The following is a 17,706-nucleotide window of genomic DNA, read 5'->3' as shown; positions in this document are numbered from 1 at the left end:
TCTTCCATGACTACGACCTCGTCCACGCCATTTTTGCTAGTTCATTTGTCCACTCTCTTCATTATTGTTTTCATGACCACAACCTCCGTTGCGACCAAAGCTATGACCTCTAGGTCTACATCCCTCTTCCTCGGTTATGTTGCACATCCATCACCTTGTCTTTCTTGATAGTCATTTTTTTGTAAGACTTACTCTAAGACTTCTTTGGTTCTTTTTCTTCTATTGTTGTTCATGTTCTTCAAGAGAACTTGTGAGATCATCAACAATCATTTCTTCCAAATTTCTTGACTCCTCGATTGCACATACAACATTTTCAAAGTCACCAGTCAATAATCGAAGAATTTTATCCACAACCCTTGCATCCATGAAAGTTTCTACATTGTGTTTGAGTTGATTGGCTACCGTTTGCACACGAGTAATGTAACTAGACACATCTTTCGAATCCTTCATCTTCATGGCCTCCAACTTACCTCGTAGAGTCTGAAGTAACATTTGTTTAACTTGAATTACACCCTTTAACACCTTTTCCAAAATGTATCATGCTTTCTTTGAATTTGATGCACCAACAATCTTCTCAAAAATTGCCTCATCAACAACTTGATACAACATGTACAAAGTTGTCTTATCTTTCGATCATGTTTCTTTCAATGTTTTGTTTTGGGCCGCCGAGTATGTCGTGGTATTTTATGCTTCTTCAAAACCTTCTTGAGCCACTTCTCAAGAATCTTGAGATCCAAGAAGAGTTTCATTTGGATGCTTCAATTGTTGGAGTTTGTTGTCTTTGTTAATCAAGGCAGTGTCATATTATGGATTATTCTCGTCATAACTATGATGCCAATTTGTGAATAGAAAATATATTTTATTTCACTAATACATTTTCATATGGAAAATACAATACCTCTAAATAATCTCACAATACACTTTCCAAATTCACATGTTCTATGCTATACTATAAATTACAGTTAAAATCATAGTATAAATATAAATGACATTCAAAACTAAAATTAAAGATAATAATTATTTTTTATTCAAATTTCCAAAACAAAACTAATGATGAGTTTGAGTTTAATGCTTAACAAACATAATCATCATAAATTAAACATCAAAAAAATTTAGGCAAAGAAATTCAATCCTAAAGAGTCATATTATTCATCCACATTTGAAATAAAAGTGCAACCCCACACTCACAACTCTCGGTTTTTGACAACAATTACAAATAAATATAGAAACTTGTTTCATGCATAACTTTTATTATACAACTACATTTTAATTGGTTTCTGAACCTAAATTTTCATACCTAAGAAATTTATTTCTAAGCTCTAAACTACCAAATTGCAACTATAAAATTCAAAATATATAGGTGCAGGGTAGATGACGAAATTCATGTACTAAATACCAATAAAATAACTCAACTTGAATTTCTAACCTGGAATTCCATATACAAAGATTAAATTCATTAAATGAAATTGAAACGATGTTTTGAAATTTTAATATTTCATGTAATTGATATTAAAAAAAAAATTAAAGTGTCAATATATATTTGTAGAATTCATAAAATAAAATAAATACTTATATTAAAATCTTTACTGGAATAATTTTTTGTATACAATACTTAAATATATGTAATTTATAAGATATTCTAAATTAAGATAAAGCATTAATTAGGGATATATTTAAACAAGTTTTTCATACAAATTTTAGAAGATAAAAATAAATAAACAAATTTCTTCAAAAATTAAAATTAATTTATAGATAAACTCATTTTTTTAACTTCTTTCATATATGTATTTCTAAATTCCTATGTTTTAACATTTATATATAAAACTAACTTCAACTTATAAAAATATTTTGTTTTCTCTTCTAAAATATACTAAGTCTTGTTGATCCAAAGTAAAATAATTCATTAAATATAAATCAATTTTAAAAATAAAAATAATTATTTATTATATTGATTAAATTAAATATTATTTTATAGACTAAAAAATTATCGATATCTATATTAATTTTTATTATTAATAAATAATTTTTAAATTAATATCTAATTAGCTAACAAATTTTAGAAACTAAAAATTTAATTAATTGGTAGTTAAAATTTTGATAACTATAATTAGATATTAATTTAAAAATTAATTATCAATAATAAACTAATTTAAATATCAATAATTTTTTTAATTTATAAAATAATATATAATTTAGTTAGTATATTAATTAATTATTTTTTTATAAAATTAATTTTTATATAATATTTTTTCTAAGATAAATTTAGCTAAATTTCCCCATGCATGCCCTTTGAACGTGTATTTTATTAATAAAAGTTGAAAGACGTATTAAGTTAGTTTTTCCTAACGCGATTGGGTAGTTGGAGGAGGTTGGACCCTCCAACTGAATTAGAATTTCATGAGACTGAGCATATTCCAGCGGAATATTTGCTTAGAACTTCTTTTCTTTTGTAGCAAATTATTGGATATCAAACATACTCTCTCTCCCCTTTCTTCTCTCTTCAAACTCTTCATTGTCTCAGACAAACCAACCCAGCTACCCAGCTACCAGGTACGTTTTCTCCACCATTAATTTATATTCATTATCGTGCACATTCCTACTTCATACGATACGACGAATAAATCATTTTTTCAAGAGCTTTTTTATTCGGATGTAGAAAAACTGAAGGATGTGTGAAATATTTTAATTCAGGCTCATTCCTCCTCCATGAATGAGGAAGTTGACTTCACCGTAGATAAGAAAAAGTTATAGAAAGTTGAACATTTTTCTCATGAATGGAAAAACTTGCTTCCCTGTTGACTAGAAGTTATTTTCCATCTTTAAAAATTATAGGTATTAGAGAAGTTATGATGTGGGTGTAGTAGTTAAACACCTTATCTTCATTTATTGAGTGTAATTTATAGTGTGAAAATAACTTTATTGGTACGCCATGTTCAATTCTCTTGGCATAAATTTTTTAGAGATCCACTAATAAAGAAAAAAAACGAGGTATGTCTAAACAATATTAGGTAGATTGACGTGGCAACATTATGTAGATTGTTACATGAATTATGAATATCGTGTAATTTTTTTAATAAATTATGCTTTGAATTTCTTTCTTTTTCAAAAATTTACTTTTGTTTTTTTAGTAATTTTTTTATTAGTTTTTGGTCTCTTAATTTTATCAATTAATCTTAGTGAACTTTTGTCTCTCATGTGTTGTTAAATATTATTTTCAGTCTTTCAATTTTAATTCAATGTGATTAAGTTATCATATAAAAGCATATTTTACAATTCTATGATGCTGCTGCAAGATTTTTTACTGTGTAAAACTGTTAAGTGAAATTAAATAAAAGAATAAAAAAGCACCTTCATAACTTTTTTAACTCTCAATTTAAACCATTTTATCTCAAACAAATGGTAAATCCTCTTGTTGATACGCTGGCTTAAACCAAATTGTCAAACCAACATTTATAGAAGATAAGGAAAGAATTTGACATCTTTGCCATGAAGTCTGGATACTAAACATCTCAACTTAGAAAAGCAATCCATGTCTTGATTAAATTTTGTTGAAGGTCAAGCCTTTTAGCTAGGAATTGATTGTGTAGTCAACCGACAATCTCAAAGGAGCAAGATCCGGGCAGAAATCAACATAGCTTAGAAGATAAGATAATATCCATAGCTGTCTCTTAAAGCTTTAGGTTTTTTAGATAATAAAGTCCTGAGTCTGCTCCCTTCAAGAGATAAGAGGATACTTCTTTATCTGTTAAATACATAAACTTGGCTAAAACAATTATAGACTTGCCTGAATGAGTAAGAAATCAAGCCAAATTGTAGAAACCTGAAGTTGCTTGAATTGGTTTCGAACAAAAAACTTTGGATACCAACCAAAAATATATAAAGGCAATGTGTTCAGCCTCAGAGAGGACATTGTTGGGATCATTGCCATTGCTGTTTGAGATAAAATGACTGTAAGCTTTTTGACAAGGTAACACGAGTGCACATAAATATTTATTCCAAAGATGGAAAACAACTAGAAACATCAATCTCAAAGTTACTCGGTTGAGTCAAATAAAATAAATCGTATTTCTTACTAAAATATAAATTGTTGCTAGAATGTTTACAAGCATTATTAATTATTAAAATGTTGCTGGAAGGAAACAAGATAAAAATAAAGCTGTTAGTTTGAAAGAAAGAAAAAAAGGAATAAGAAGAGATAGAGAGAAAAGTAGAAATGAATCAGAAATAAAGAATCAATAGAACCCACCTAGTTTTTAACTCTCTTTTCTGTTTCTTTATCACTTTATCATCAAACGTACCTAGTAAAACTATCCTATAAATTTTCTGCATCCTGAATTCAACCAAACATTCCATAAAAGGGCGAAAATAAAGGATATAGATGTTGTGAACAATTATGAAAATGAAATGAGGTTTGCTAAGAGGCCGAAGAATTAGAAAATCCTGTGTTTAAATCATCTGGTAGAAGAATGGGCGGAAACATCTCACTCGTTTTTTCGTGTGATTTGGTTTTTATAGTTTTTATTTTTATACATTAATCAAACATTGTGGAGCAGAATTTGCAGGGCTAGATTCTGATCAAATATATCATCTTAGAGTGTACAAAAAGGAAAGTGGATGTCCATCCGCTTTATTGGCTCTACGGAGCACATGGAATTTATCATATGCTAATAATGGGATATTTTAGTGTGATGCCTGAAATTGCACAATTCCAGGATTCTCATTTATGCTTTCTGGCTGTTTGAGATTCAGTTTGCTGAGAGCATGACACTCAGTTTGCTGTGATCTCTCTCACTTCGAGGATTTATCTCTCTCACTTCGAAGATTTATCAAATTACACAAAACGCACCTGCATCGAGGAGTTAAGGATTTTAGCCTCATAAATCTTTATAAGATAAGTAATTAAATAAATGCAGAAAAGAAAATAGTCATAGTTAGGTACCCATTAACAAAAAGAGTCATTGACTTTCGGTATACGAGGTGGAACCTCCAACTCGAACTGGTTTTAACCTTCTTAGAAGCTTTCTTCCATATTCAAATGCTAGCACAAGGAGACCAATGAAGTATAATAGGAAGATATGCAGTTTTTCTAACACGTAGCATTTAAGGGAGACATTGCTTCCAGCCTGATTGTTTGTTCTAATCAACACCCTTTTCTCTTTCAACCCTGTACAAGATCAGTATAAAGTAGATCTTATTAGGAAAAAAAGTGTACACCTAAAGATTGTCTTGAGCGACACGTCTTCTCCAATATCATACAGATAGGTTATTGCAACTTGAGCCCCGTAAGCCTAGACTTATAAGAATATATTGTGACAGAACCAACATAAAAAACAGTGAAGGAATTGAAATTTTATTGAATGAATAATAGGGAAAATCTCCCAATGAAAATGATACATTGCTCCAGAGATTTGAGAGGTCTGGATCCACTCCCCACAACTTTCAAATTCTATTAAGTCCCAGGTTTAAAGAGTATACAGTTTTTCCCGTTTCATAGCGAGTTGGACACTAACAGCCTATAATAGAAAGACTACCACTAACTGGGTCCAACCAACTTCTACCCATACCAACCCCTTCTAATATACTCTTGCTTAATCACGGGCCTGCAATGTAGTTAGTGTAATATATGTATTGTATTTCAAATAAGGAAGCATATGATAGCACACCACATCTTTACTAATTGGGAGCCAGTGACAGACCTGGAAACCTTTTGGCCCAGTGGAGGAATCCTTTTGGTCAACTTGCCCAGTTAATCTTTTGGCATTTTCAAGTCATGATACTCTTTAGTTTTTTCACAGAAAGCAACACAATTTTTCTTTTGCTGTGAATGAGAGCTAGCTCATCTCTAAGAAATTCATCTTTAAACCCAACTACGACTGGATATGCACTGATGAAACATGTCTCTGTGCTTTGTGAAGATCTGTGGCCGTTGGACGATAATTAAATCATCTAATCGTGTACGCAACCAAATATCAGTTGACACTTGTAAATGAAATTGGGTTTAGCTAGTTGTTACTGAGAAGGGAGGAGTAGGAGTAGGGTGAAGTCCGAAAAAAAATAAAATTATATGTCGTTTGTAAAAATTAGACTTTTACCCAGGGACCTTGTTTTAGGGCAAACCTTCTAAGGCTCTGGGGTAAAAAATGGAAAATCATGTATGATAGTGGTAAATTGAGTGGGAACACTGCCCTTACCCACGAACGTGGGTCTATCTCTGCTTGGAGCTTAGACATTATTACCTCACACTGACAACCCACCAAGCTACAGAAAACAGTCATGGCATAGTAGTGAGAGGTCATGCTAAATTAGCAAGTGCAATAAAATCTATAACCTTCAGTGCAGAATACTTACAAGACTGTTTCTTTGGCAAATTAGTCCAATCATGTGGGTTCATATTCACTTCTGATGCCTTGATCAAATCAAACAGTGCTTGATTAACCTGAATTAGAAATGCTTTAGTCCATTTCCAATGCAACTTTAGAGGCCAGTATGTCATTAACTCAAATCACCAAGAATATAATATATCATATTAGATGGAAATCATACCTCTTCAGGCCGCTCGTGACTTACTAGATGACCTCCATGAAGATCTACCATTGTAGCCACTGGATAAAGCCTCTGAGCAAGTCTTTTTGCATAATATATCTGAGCAATTATATCATGCCTGAACGAGAAGAAAATATTTCCATCATTAGGTAAAACTACAAAATGCATCAGTTGAGTAACTGTACAGTGTTCTTTTTTTTCAATTTCATGAACAATTTCTGTGTCTGAATGATCTGTGCATAGCCTGGGGTCAATTCCCATTTATATTTTGTAATTGACATTCCTATGGAGCAGCATTACATAAATGTTTACTAACACAGTACAAACCTGCCATGGATGATTGAAACAAGAAAACCCGCAGATTTGATCACCTCAATCTCCGCTTCAGTTATTTTATGTGTCCAACATGCATTGAGTTGACCATCAAAACCATAGTTAGATTGCATCCCAGTTGTAGATATACCTTTAACATATTGCTGAAAGAGACAGTGGTGGGGAATTACGAAAATAAGGGAAAATATTTCAAATATTTATGAAGAACAGAATAATGATTAGGTACACTGTGTTTCTGGGTTGAGACAAGAGGAATAACTAAAAGGTTACTTTCCTTCCCCTTATTAGGATGTCCAAAACAAAAAAAAGGTAAATGAAATGAAGGGTTAACTAATAAAATGTGTATTCGCAAAGATAACCTTGAAAAATGAACTACTCACTACAGTATTAAAATTCTACTCGAATATCATTAGAAAAAGAAGAGGAATAAAAACTAGATTTCACCTGAGTGATGTAGAGAGTTACTGATCAATGTATTCCTTAATAGAACACAATGTATGTGGATAACGAAAAATGTACATACGTTGAAAACTTAAAAGTGGGTAAAATGTATAATGAAGTCGAGTCAATTTTTATAGATTGAATAATTAAAGATCTTAAAGTTATATATATTCAACTTAAGCCAATTTACTGTAAGATATTCAACTTGAAATTATTAATTTTTTCTCCAAAATTCCCAAATTTAGAATAATTGGAAAGGTGAATGCCAAACGATTAAGAATGGTTAACTGAAAATCCCTCATTAGTCATTTCTCTTCATTCTATAAGTCTCCTACTAACCTTATTGGGAACATGGGGCCTATTACTCTAGAAGAAATGAGAACAAAAGAAAACAAAGCCAACTAACCCACAAGTCAGTCAGTTAGACAGTTACAGTATACAGATAGCAATGTCATTATTGTAGTAGAGGATTCGGTAACTCATTTTGGGGATAGTTCTGACATTCTCCAATTCTCAGTAAACAATTCAAATTCACAATTTACTGTTTCTTTCTATTACCTCTCTTAACCTCCACTATGTATTGTGGTGCAAATTCTTTGAATTATTGAAACCAGTTGCATCAACTGGTATCAAAGCTTTGAACATCGAGCTATGGGTATTAAGAATTGATGCAAGAGAAAATGGAAGTTGCAGTTAAAACGCAGGAAACTTTTAGCCAGAATCAAGATTCTAACAGAGGCATTACGAAGTTTGGAAAAAATGGTGGAAAACATGGTGAAGAAGATGGATATTGGATGCAAGGAGGATTAGGAGACTTGAAGATAACAAGTTCAGAGATCAAAGGTGACACAGCAAAATCAGAAGCAGAGCAGGTTAGCCTGGAGTTGCTAGATCATTGGAAAAGATTGTAGATACCTTCATTTAGCAGGCAGAAATACATGTATACTTGGGTCCACAAATTGGAGAGATACTTCCAAACTAGAGGAGCATCAGAGAACAAGAAGACGGAAGAAGAATTGTTTTCTTTGGAAGGTAGGGCACTAAGTTGGTTTTAGGAGGTTTCCAAGAATGCTGCTGTAGACAAGTTTCAACCAGCTGTTGCAAATTCCCCTTTTGCAGTGCTGTTGGGGCTGAAACAGGACGGTACAGCGGCTGATTTCGTAGACCAGTTTCAAAAATATGCTGGAACGATACATGGTATAGAACAAGATTGAATAGATATGTTCTTGAATGGCCTCAGGGAAGATATCCGAGCAGAAGTTCAATTATATGAACCAAGATTAGCTGGAGCCATAACAAAAGCATTTATGATAGAAGATAAGAACATGGCAGTGACAAAACTGATGGTAAATACTGGGACTAGGCAGGCCAATTCTTAGAGGAGTTTTGGAGGGATACACAACAATAGTGTGGGCAACATCAACAAAAGTTTTACCAGGCAAGGGGACACTTATGGAGGAAGTGATCTATTGGATACAACGCCAAAGCTGTCAATAATGGAAGGTTTGAAGCAAGGGATGCAACAAGGAGAATATAAAAGGCAGACAAATGCAGAAGTGCTAGTGAAGATGAATAAAGGAGAATGTTTTAGATGAAACGACAAGTTTAGTCAAGATCATATGTGTTAGATATTATTAGATATAATTAGATATTATGCGATATTATAGATATTGTTAGATATCTCATGTTTATGTAATGGGCTTAGCCTATATGTTTCTTTTCCTATATAAACATAACCCTATGTGTTCAATATACACAAGGGATTTACCCTATTCTTTCTTTTCTTTTAATATGGTATCAGAGTCATTTCGAACCTATCCTAGCGAGTGTTTGTTGGGCTTATCAGGCCACCCGCTATCGGGTCGTTATCGGACCACACATAATATGTTATCCCACGCACGAGCTGTCACTCTCGGCGTGAGGGGGGTGTGTTGGAGATCCCACATCGACTAGAAATTAGGACATTTCATTGTATATAAGTGGGTGCAAACCTCACCTCATGAGCCGGTTTTATGGGGTTGAGTTAGGCTTATAGTCCACTTCTTAATAGAAGTGCCAGTGAAGATGAATAAAGGAGAATGTTTTAGATGAAACGACAAGTTTAGTCAAGATCATATGTGCAAAAACAAGCAGTTTAGAATCATGGTCTTATAAGAGGAGAAAGAAGAAGTGGGTGTAGAAGATTGCGATGGCCTATGGGCAAAAAAAAAGCAGTTTGGAGTTATGGTCTTCGAAGAGGAGAAAGAAGAAGTGGAAGGAATTTCAACTATCATTACATAGTGTTGTTGGATTCACATCAAGGAGGTCCCTTGAACTATGGGGAGTAGTGATTGCAGGAAGGGTAATAGTGCTAATAGATGGTGGAGAAATGCAAAATTTTATTTCACATCAATTGGTAAAAGAGTTTGATTTTTGGGTGTTGAAAGGATTAGTGAAAAAACAGGTCCTAGAGGTGTCAATGAAAATGGCTAGATGCCTTTGTACATTTTTATTTGTTCTATAAACAATGGTAGGAGCATTTACACATAAGTACTATTCATAAATACAAATATCCTATTGCCTGATTTGTCTAGCCTATTTTAGGAATATTATTATATACAATTGGGGAGAAGAAATCAATTCATGACTTGTCTAGCCTATTCTTAGGAAAAAAAATTAATATAATTAAGGAGAAAAATCATTCTTGATTCACACCTCCCCTCAAATTGATGCTCTATTGATGTAACCGGTCAAGGGGCATCCATTTGCTAACAAGAAACAAATGGCGTGGGCGAGGAATAGCCTAGGTAAGAATATCCGCAACCTGAAATTGAGTATTAATGTGAAGATTGATATCACATAGTCTTTGTAAGCCTCACAAATAGAGTGTCAAATCAACTTTATTTGTGATCTAGGGATTTTTTTTATTACTAACAAATGAGGCAAAACTCAGAAACTAAAGTTATATTAAAACATTTTGGAATCAGAAAAAGGTATAGTGAAATGATTGACAAAAGTGAGAATACTTCTCTACTAAGGTACTTCCTTGCATCTTGTGATCTTATCAAGAATTCATTAATTCTTGTGGAAATCATCTACAGGCTTCTCAAAGTGAGAATATTTCTCAGCTAAGGTTCTACTGTATATCTTGTCATCTTATCAAGAATGCATCGATTCTTGTGGAAATCATCCGTAGGCTTCTCAAACTCTTTGTGGAACCTCCTTTATCCAAGTTGTCGTTATTATGTTTTCAATTCCTAATTTCCTGTTTTAATTGATTACAATTCCTAACCCTAAATTCCAAAGTTTTGCATCAATTCTATTTGGAAATTTATCATTTGGTATCATAGCAAGGTTTGAGTGGTAAGATAATCGTGTGTATTGTTCCTTGTGTTTTTTTTTGTAGTGTGTACTATTCACATCACTATTTATGAGTATTGTTCACATGTACTACTTGCGGTATTATTCACGGTACTATTCATCCTTTTTTTTTGTTCTTCTTTATTATTATTGTTTTTATTTTTCCTTGAGTCTATGATCCTCCAATAGGGGCAACTCAAGGGAGGCCACGACAGTTTGACACCAAAGCCCCAACAAGATCTCTTTCATGCACAACAACAAGATAATTCTCAAGCCCTTATCTCCTAGAGAGGTGTGTGAGACCAAATGAAATTGATATAAAAGAAAGTGCAAGAGAAAAGGGAGATGAGTGAAACACATAAACAAAGCTGAGTGAAAAACCTAAAAGGAGTGCAAAGAAAAAAGTGAAACACTTAAGAGAGAAATTATTGGATTAGTGAAAGTGAGTGAAGTGAAGAAATTACTAATTGCTAGTAAACCTCTTTATTTACTTTATTGCAAAAACAACAATTTGGTTGTTGACCATTCTAATCAAATTAATCTTTCTTCAGCGTCAATTCTCTTTTGCAGGATTTAAGGGATGTGTTTTCAAATGAAGCACCTAAATGACTACCACCTCTAAGGGGAATTAAACACCACATTGATCTCATTCTTGGAGAATATTTTCTAAATAGGCCAGCCTATAGAAGCAACCCTAAGAGACCAAGGAGATCTAAACTCAAGTTGAAGAATTGATGAATAAAGGATGGGTGCAAGAGAGCATGAGCCCATGAGTTGTTCAAGTCATTTTGGTGCGTAAAAAGGATGGTTCCTGAGGGATGTGCATAGCTTGTAGAGCACTAAACAACATCAAGTATAGGCACCTTATTCCCAGGTTAAATGATTTATTAGACGAAGTATATGATCTTGCATATTTTCAAAAAATTGATTTAAGAAGTAGGTGCCATGGATTATGGAGGGGGGATGATGGAAAACATCCTTTAAAACAAGATATGGATTGTAGGTGTAGAAATTATACACTAACATGGAAAAATGTGTGTTTTTTATGGACCATGTTATTTTTCTTGGTTTAATTATTAGTTCAAAAGGAGTGCAGGTTGATCCAAAGAAGGTGAAAGCCATTCAAAATTGACCAACCACAAAAAATGTAAGTGAGGTAAGGAGATTTCACAGCTTAGCAAGCTTTTGTAGGAGGTTTGTTAGAGATTTTAGCACTTTGGTTGCACTGCTTAATGAAATTATTAAGAAAGGACAAGGAAACTTCAACAAGAGGCAAGTGGGTGGAATTTCTTGAACAGTTTCTGCATCTGATCAAACATAAGAAAGGTAAGAATAAAGTGATTTCTTATGTACTCTCCCACAGGTATGCATTATTGTCTACCATTGAAACTAAGTTTCTTTGTTTTGATTGCATTAATGAATTATATGAGCATGATACTAACTTTTCTAATAAATATCAAACAAGTTCTCATACTTCATCTTATGGGTAGTTTAGGTATGATGGGTATTTGATATGGAGCAAGAGACTTTGTGTAGCTAAGGGTTCAGTTAGGGACTTGCTTATTAGAGAGCCACATAATGGGGGCTTAATGGGGCATTTTGGGGTACAAAAGACGTATGACATCTTGCATGACCATTTCTATTGTCCTCACATGAAGCATGACATGCATAATAAGTTTTGTGATAAATGTCTTGTATGCAAGAAGGCTAGAGGGTTATGCAACATGGTTTGTCTACTCCATTGCTAGCTGAACATCCTCGGATTGACATTTCTATTGATTTTGTTCTAGGTTTTCCTTGATCTAAGGGAGGAAAGTACTAAATTCTATGGTGGTTGACATGTTTTGGCTCACTTCACAGAACGCAAGAAGGTAGATGGATCTTATCATGTTTCCGATTTTTTCTTCAAGCAGGTGGTAAGATTGCATGGTTTACTTGGAGTATCGTAGGCGATCATGATTCCAAATTTCTTAGTCACTCATGGCGGACTTTGTGGGGTACGATCATAACTTAATTGTTGTTTTCAACTGCATGCCATCCCCAAACTGATGGAGAAATTCAAGTGATCAACAAAACTCTTTCTACTTTTCTTAGAGTTGTTCTTACAAAATATCTTAGAACTTGAGAAAAGTGTTTGCCACATGTTGAATTTGCTTAATAGGGTTGTACATAGTACTACTTAGAATGTCACCTTTTGAAATTGTTTACGGTTTTAATCCTTTGACTCCTTTGGATTTGATACATTTATCGAACATTTCTCAACTTAAAGATAACTTTCGGTAGGTTAAAGCAAAATATGTCAAGAAGTTGCATGAGCAGGTCAAGACACAATTTGAGAAAAGAATTGAAGGTTATGCTAAACAAGCCTACAAAGGAAGAAAGAAAGTGGTCTTTGAGCCTACCAATTTGGTATGGGTACACATGAGGAACAAAGATTCCCTTGACCAAGAAAATCCAAGATCTAACCTAGAGGGGATGGCCATTTTGAGAGCTAGAAAAGATCAATGACAATGCCTATAAAATTGATCTTCCATGTGAGTATAATGTGAACCTTTTAATGTTTTTGACTTATGTCCTTTTACTGCAGCATAAGGTGGCTCATCTATTGCTAAATTATGGAAGGCCCAACACACTTTGGGGAGATTCGGCTGATTACATGTATAACATGCTTGCAGAGCTAACATAAAATTGTTTGAAATATTTATCAAAGTTAGGATTTGAACTCAGAACCACAAGTTTAAAATGTGTTTACCCAACCACTAGGTCAAATCAACTTTATTTGTGATTAGGGATTTTATTTTAGTTTCTTTTATTACTTAAAAATGAGGTAAAACTCTGAAACTAAAGTTGTATTAAAACATTTTGGAATCAGAAAAAAAGTATGGATATTTTGACAAAAAGTGAGAATATTTATTTGCTTGGATTCTTCCCTGTATCTTGTGATTTTATAAAAAAATTCAGAGATTGAATCTTTCTCTAATTCTAGTCTACGCGAAAGAGAACACAGAAATGAACTGATTATTGTGACGATCATCCTTAGGCTTATCAAACATTACTTGTGGCACCCCTCTTCATCCTGTTTTTTTTTGTTACGTTTTCAATTCCTAATTTCCTGTTTTAATTGATCCAATCCCTAACCTACCCAAGTTTTGCAACAATTCTATTTGGAATTTTAACAGAACTAAACACTTAAATATTCCACCAAGCATTCAATACTACTCCGTCTGTGACTTGAGCACCCCATAATACTCAAGTTCCTCTCAGGTCAGGTCACGTCAATCAAAGCATTGTATAGACACCCACAAGTCATTCACTTAGGCAATTACAGTGTATAAATAGCAATGTTATTACTGTAGTAGGAGGTTTTTGGAAACTCATTTTGGGGAGAGCGTTGACATTCTCGAATTCTCAATAATCAATACAAATTCACAGTTCACCTTTTCTTTCTATTCACTTTACCTCTAACTCTATGCATTGTGATGCAAATTCTTTTAATTTTTGGTAACAATTGTATCAAAACCTCCCTTATCTTATTCTCAGTGCAAGCATATACCCTTATATCACACTGTGCAAAAATAATCATAAGACATGCGTGGTCCTACAGTTCATCTTAGGAATTCTAAGTGAAACTTAGGAAACAATAAATGACAGGTTTGAATTGTAAAACTTTGATACTAGTATATGCACACATGTCTTTGGATTATTTACTTACAGGGATGCGCAAACACCTGTGTAACTTTCACTAGTCTTTGTAAATGTGTATGGTGTGTTTCTGTTTGACTAACACACAGCTACAATACAAACTAATAAACTCTTAACGTCTACTTAATTAAGATAAGCTTATTTTGAATACTGTACCTGATACAAGATAGCTCTTCTCTTATCTGTTCCAACGTATTCCTCAAGATATTCCTGCAAGCCATACATTAATTCATCTTTAAGATTCATCCCAAGGAAAAAATGAATAAAAATCTCTAAAGATATCAATAACTGTAGATCAGAGTTGTTTCAAGACAAGAAATACATAACCTTCGTCTCTATGTTAATATTAATGATAAGAGCAAGACTCTTTTTGATAGGATTACATATCGAGAGGTTCAATTTTTTTAATCCACACTTAGTTTTGTTTCAGTTATGGTTCAATGCACTTCGTGGAATCAGAGGAATTAAAAAAGTGGGGAGAAAGGTTAGGAAGACAACTTGTTATTGATTAACAGAAAATAATGAACAAAAGCGAGAAAAGGTTCTCACTTGGGAATAATGGGTGTCCAAGTCAACAGCAGCCCTCTCTTCAGGAGTCTTAGCTTTCAAGAAACGATAAGCAACAGATAACGTTTGTCGGTCTAACTGCAAAACATTAAATGAGTAAGCCACCTAATAGGTATTGAGGTATGGTATGGTGCCTAAAATTTAAACCAGCCTAAACATTTTGTACATGTATCTTTTATATATATATATATATATATATATATATCAAGGTATGTGAAATATCTTGATGGCCAATTTAAAATAGCTGCATCTAAAGTCTGAAAATTACCGTTTCCTTTTCTTATAGTTAAGGTCTATATTGTTTTCTTTACTTTTTTTTCCTTTAACAAGAGTCAACTTCATGGAAATTTATTATAGTTCTTCAACTCTTTCGTTTCAATTGTTAAAGAAGACAAGAGATAAACAGCAGATATTCAAGATACAGTCATCAATCAGTGCAAGATGACGATGAGAGATCAGGGGATGTTTATCAACCAACCACCTTAGTTTTCTAAGGCAGCAGTTCAATGTTCTCTGAAATTCATACCATCTCTGAAAACTGATTTTCTTCCTCCACTTTGGAGGTTCCAAAAGATCATAAGAACAATTAAATACCTTCGGAAAACATTGAAAACCTCCTCCTGTCACATTGAGCAACGCCAAGGAAAGGACTCTGTCAGGAAACACTGCTGCTACTTTACAAGCTATCATGGCTCCTGTTTTGCAGTGAAAGGTAGTTAAATTACACAAAGGCCAAGCTTGAATTACTTTTCGATAAGTCCTTATTGGAGAAAAGAAAAAGATAAAATGAATTAAAATTTTCTCATAAATCAAAATCTAACTTATGAACTTTAACTTTTATAAAAGCTATGTTGTCCAACTTCTGTAAAAAGTTCAATCTGACATATATGCATAAGTTAAAACACCTAAATTCATTTTATTTTCTTGTATATTTCCCCTTCAAGCCCTTGTTTAAGAAGTTCATGCAAAATAGGATTCAACTCTGTCATGCATAAAAGGAAATACTAGGCACGCACCCATCGAATGCCCAAAAATATGGGCTTTTTTCCAACCCAGATGATCTAACAAAGCAATTGCATCCTTCGCCATTATCTCGGTTCTGCACCCAACAACCACCACACCAAGAGTTAAAACTCGCCGATAACAATCTCATTTAAATTTCCGAATGAAGAAGCACAATATCCCAGCGTTACTAGAATATAGCAACTCACGAGTATTCAGATTTTTCCACAGGCACGGAGCTCCGACCCACCCCACGATTGTCAAACGCGCATACATGGATGCCGCCATTGCCTTCTTTGCCGTTGTCGTCGTCGTCGTCGTTAGGGACGGTGGTTCCTGTCAGGGCCTTGATTTGTGGGCCCCACGCGTCGTGCGTCGCCGCCAACCCTGACCAACGTTCGTTCAATCTCCATAAAATCAGAAAAAAATTATAAAGGAATTAAAAAAAAAGGAGCGATGATGAAGGACCTATAATGAGGAGCACTTTGGTTGTACCGCCACCGTAAGTTCTGTAGAATATCTTGAAATCATTCTCGAGGTGCGCGTCGGCGACGGGGAAGGATGGCTGCGTTCCGACGGCGCAATACGGCATCGTTGCGGAGGAGATGTAGGGGATTAGAAAATGGATTTTGTTCTCAGGCTCTGTTATAGGAGTTTGGCGGGAGCACGTGGCGGATAAGAAGCGGCTAATGCCACGTCAGACGGACGGTTTGACTTTCTTAGACGCGGATGTCAAAGTCAAAATACCAACTGCCAACTAGATTCCTGCAAAACGTGCTGCTTTTGAAAACAATTCATCCAAATTTTAATTTTGTAATAACGGTGAAATCTAATGAAAAATTAAATCATTCGGGTTAAACTATTTTGTTAGAATATTAATAATTAAGTTATGTTTTTAGTAAGAATTACCAACATTTTTTTTTATAAATATTCTGAAATAACGCACTTTATATTAAATATATAAAATTAATAATAATATTTGTTCTCGTCGGTTGATCTCGGTTATATTGAATTGGTGAGTTTTGTTTCAGATTTGTCTTCAATTGGTACTCTGAGATGTTGTTCCACTCGGATAAAGGGGACTCTACTCACATTCCAACGATCAAGTCAATGAGAACATTTAAACTATAAATATATCAGTGTAGGGCTTAGGAAAAAACATACCTTTACCTGGGGTCTTGAATCCCTTTTTATAGACATTCCTTCAATAACTTTCATCAGTGAGAATATAATCTCAACATTTAGAATAGTCTTCAATACATTATAATTCATTTATGATTGTAAAATTTATTTAATTCTAGCTTTCTTATTGCTTTCATCACTGAACAATATCGAACCTTTGAAACTTTAGCTCTCTCGGTATCTCCGGTACCCAGGGTTTAGGGTTTACCGCTTATGGAAATTTTATCCTACATTACTACAAATGCCTTCACTTATACATACAAGAATACCTTATTACAACTTATATTAACTCATCTCTAGACATTGTGCATGAAGCAATAAGTATAACTAAAATCTAACCTACTTAGGCATAACTAAGCATGAAAAATTGTGGAATTCTTACTTAATCAGAGAACTAACCCTTCGATGCACAATATTCTCGTGTCCAAAGCGAACATGTACTCAACTTTAGCTTGTATACCTTTGTTTCGCAAATCTGGCCAAAAGCCGGCTATCATGACTTCTCTGACCTCGCAAAGTGCCTACTCGGATAATCGTTCCCGACTTACCATGCACATGGTCAGATGATTCAACTATTTAGCATTTATTCATTTCACA

The 17,706-nt window shown here is 33.8% G+C and overlaps 1 protein-coding gene and 1 long non-coding RNA gene across 7 annotated transcripts; one reads left to right on the top strand and one right to left on the bottom strand.

The window, feature by feature from the left end:
* Positions 1 to 2,424: 2,424 nt before the first annotated feature.
* LOC137813551 (uncharacterized) lies at positions 2,425 to 11,366 on the top strand. 3 transcript variants are annotated; one of them, XR_011081446.2, is made up of 4 exons: positions 2,425 to 2,550; positions 10,703 to 10,767; positions 10,846 to 10,948; positions 11,227 to 11,365. It is a non-coding gene; the product is annotated as an uncharacterized LOC137813551 (long non-coding RNA). The 3 variants fall into 3 exon arrangements; XR_011081447.2 differs by lacking the exon at positions 10,846 to 10,948 and having other exon boundaries at positions 11,227 to 11,366; XR_016519500.1 differs by lacking the exon at positions 10,703 to 10,767 and having other exon boundaries at positions 2,460 to 2,550.
* Positions 4,431 to 16,573, bottom strand: LOC137813550 (alpha/beta-Hydrolases superfamily protein). 4 transcript variants are annotated; one of them, XR_016519498.1, is made up of 11 exons: positions 16,396 to 16,573; positions 16,137 to 16,314; positions 15,942 to 16,024; positions 15,520 to 15,620; positions 14,908 to 15,003; positions 14,515 to 14,568; positions 6,871 to 6,925; positions 6,544 to 6,661; positions 6,349 to 6,436; positions 4,940 to 5,164; positions 4,431 to 4,846 (listed from the first exon to the last, which is right to left on the bottom strand). XR_016519498.1 is itself a non-coding variant. In XM_068615879.2 (11 exons), the coding sequence occupies exons 1-10, from the start codon at positions 16,517 to 16,519 to the stop codon at positions 4,956 to 4,958; spliced, it is 1,200 nt and encodes a 399-aa protein (XP_068471980.1). In that variant the 5' UTR covers positions 16,520 to 16,573; the 3' UTR covers positions 4,431 to 4,846; positions 4,940 to 4,955. The 4 variants fall into 4 exon arrangements, 2 of the variants coding, with proteins under 2 accessions (XP_068471980.1, XP_068471981.1); XM_068615879.2 differs by having other exon boundaries at positions 6,871 to 7,019; XM_068615880.2 differs by lacking the exons at positions 4,431 to 4,846; positions 4,940 to 5,164 and adding an exon at positions 5,340 to 6,258 and having other exon boundaries at positions 6,871 to 7,019.
* Between the last annotated feature and the right edge of the window lie 1,133 nt (positions 16,574 to 17,706).

This window comes from Phaseolus vulgaris, chromosome 1, assembly GCF_051622355.1.
Source record: "Phaseolus vulgaris cultivar YP4 chromosome 1, ASM5162235v1, whole genome shotgun sequence".
Lineage (NCBI taxonomy): Eukaryota > Viridiplantae > Streptophyta > Magnoliopsida > Fabales > Fabaceae > Phaseolus > Phaseolus vulgaris.
The sequence above is the reverse complement of the archived record's forward strand: the minus strand, read 5'-3'. Positions and strand labels throughout refer to the sequence as shown.

Coding starts and splice junctions, on each gene's coding strand:
- LOC137813550 (XM_068615879.2), bottom strand. CDS start 16,519: ATGCCGTATTGCGCCGTCGGAACGCAGCCATCCTTCCCCGTCGCCGAC. Junction 16,025..16,136: donor GTGGAAAAATCTGAATACTC/GTGAGTTGCTAT, acceptor TGTTGGGTGCAG/AACCGAGATAATGGCGAAGG. Junction 6,662..6,870: donor GTTTCAATCATCCATGGCAG/GTTTGTACTGTG, acceptor CTTCTCGTTCAG/GCATGATATAATTGCTCAGA.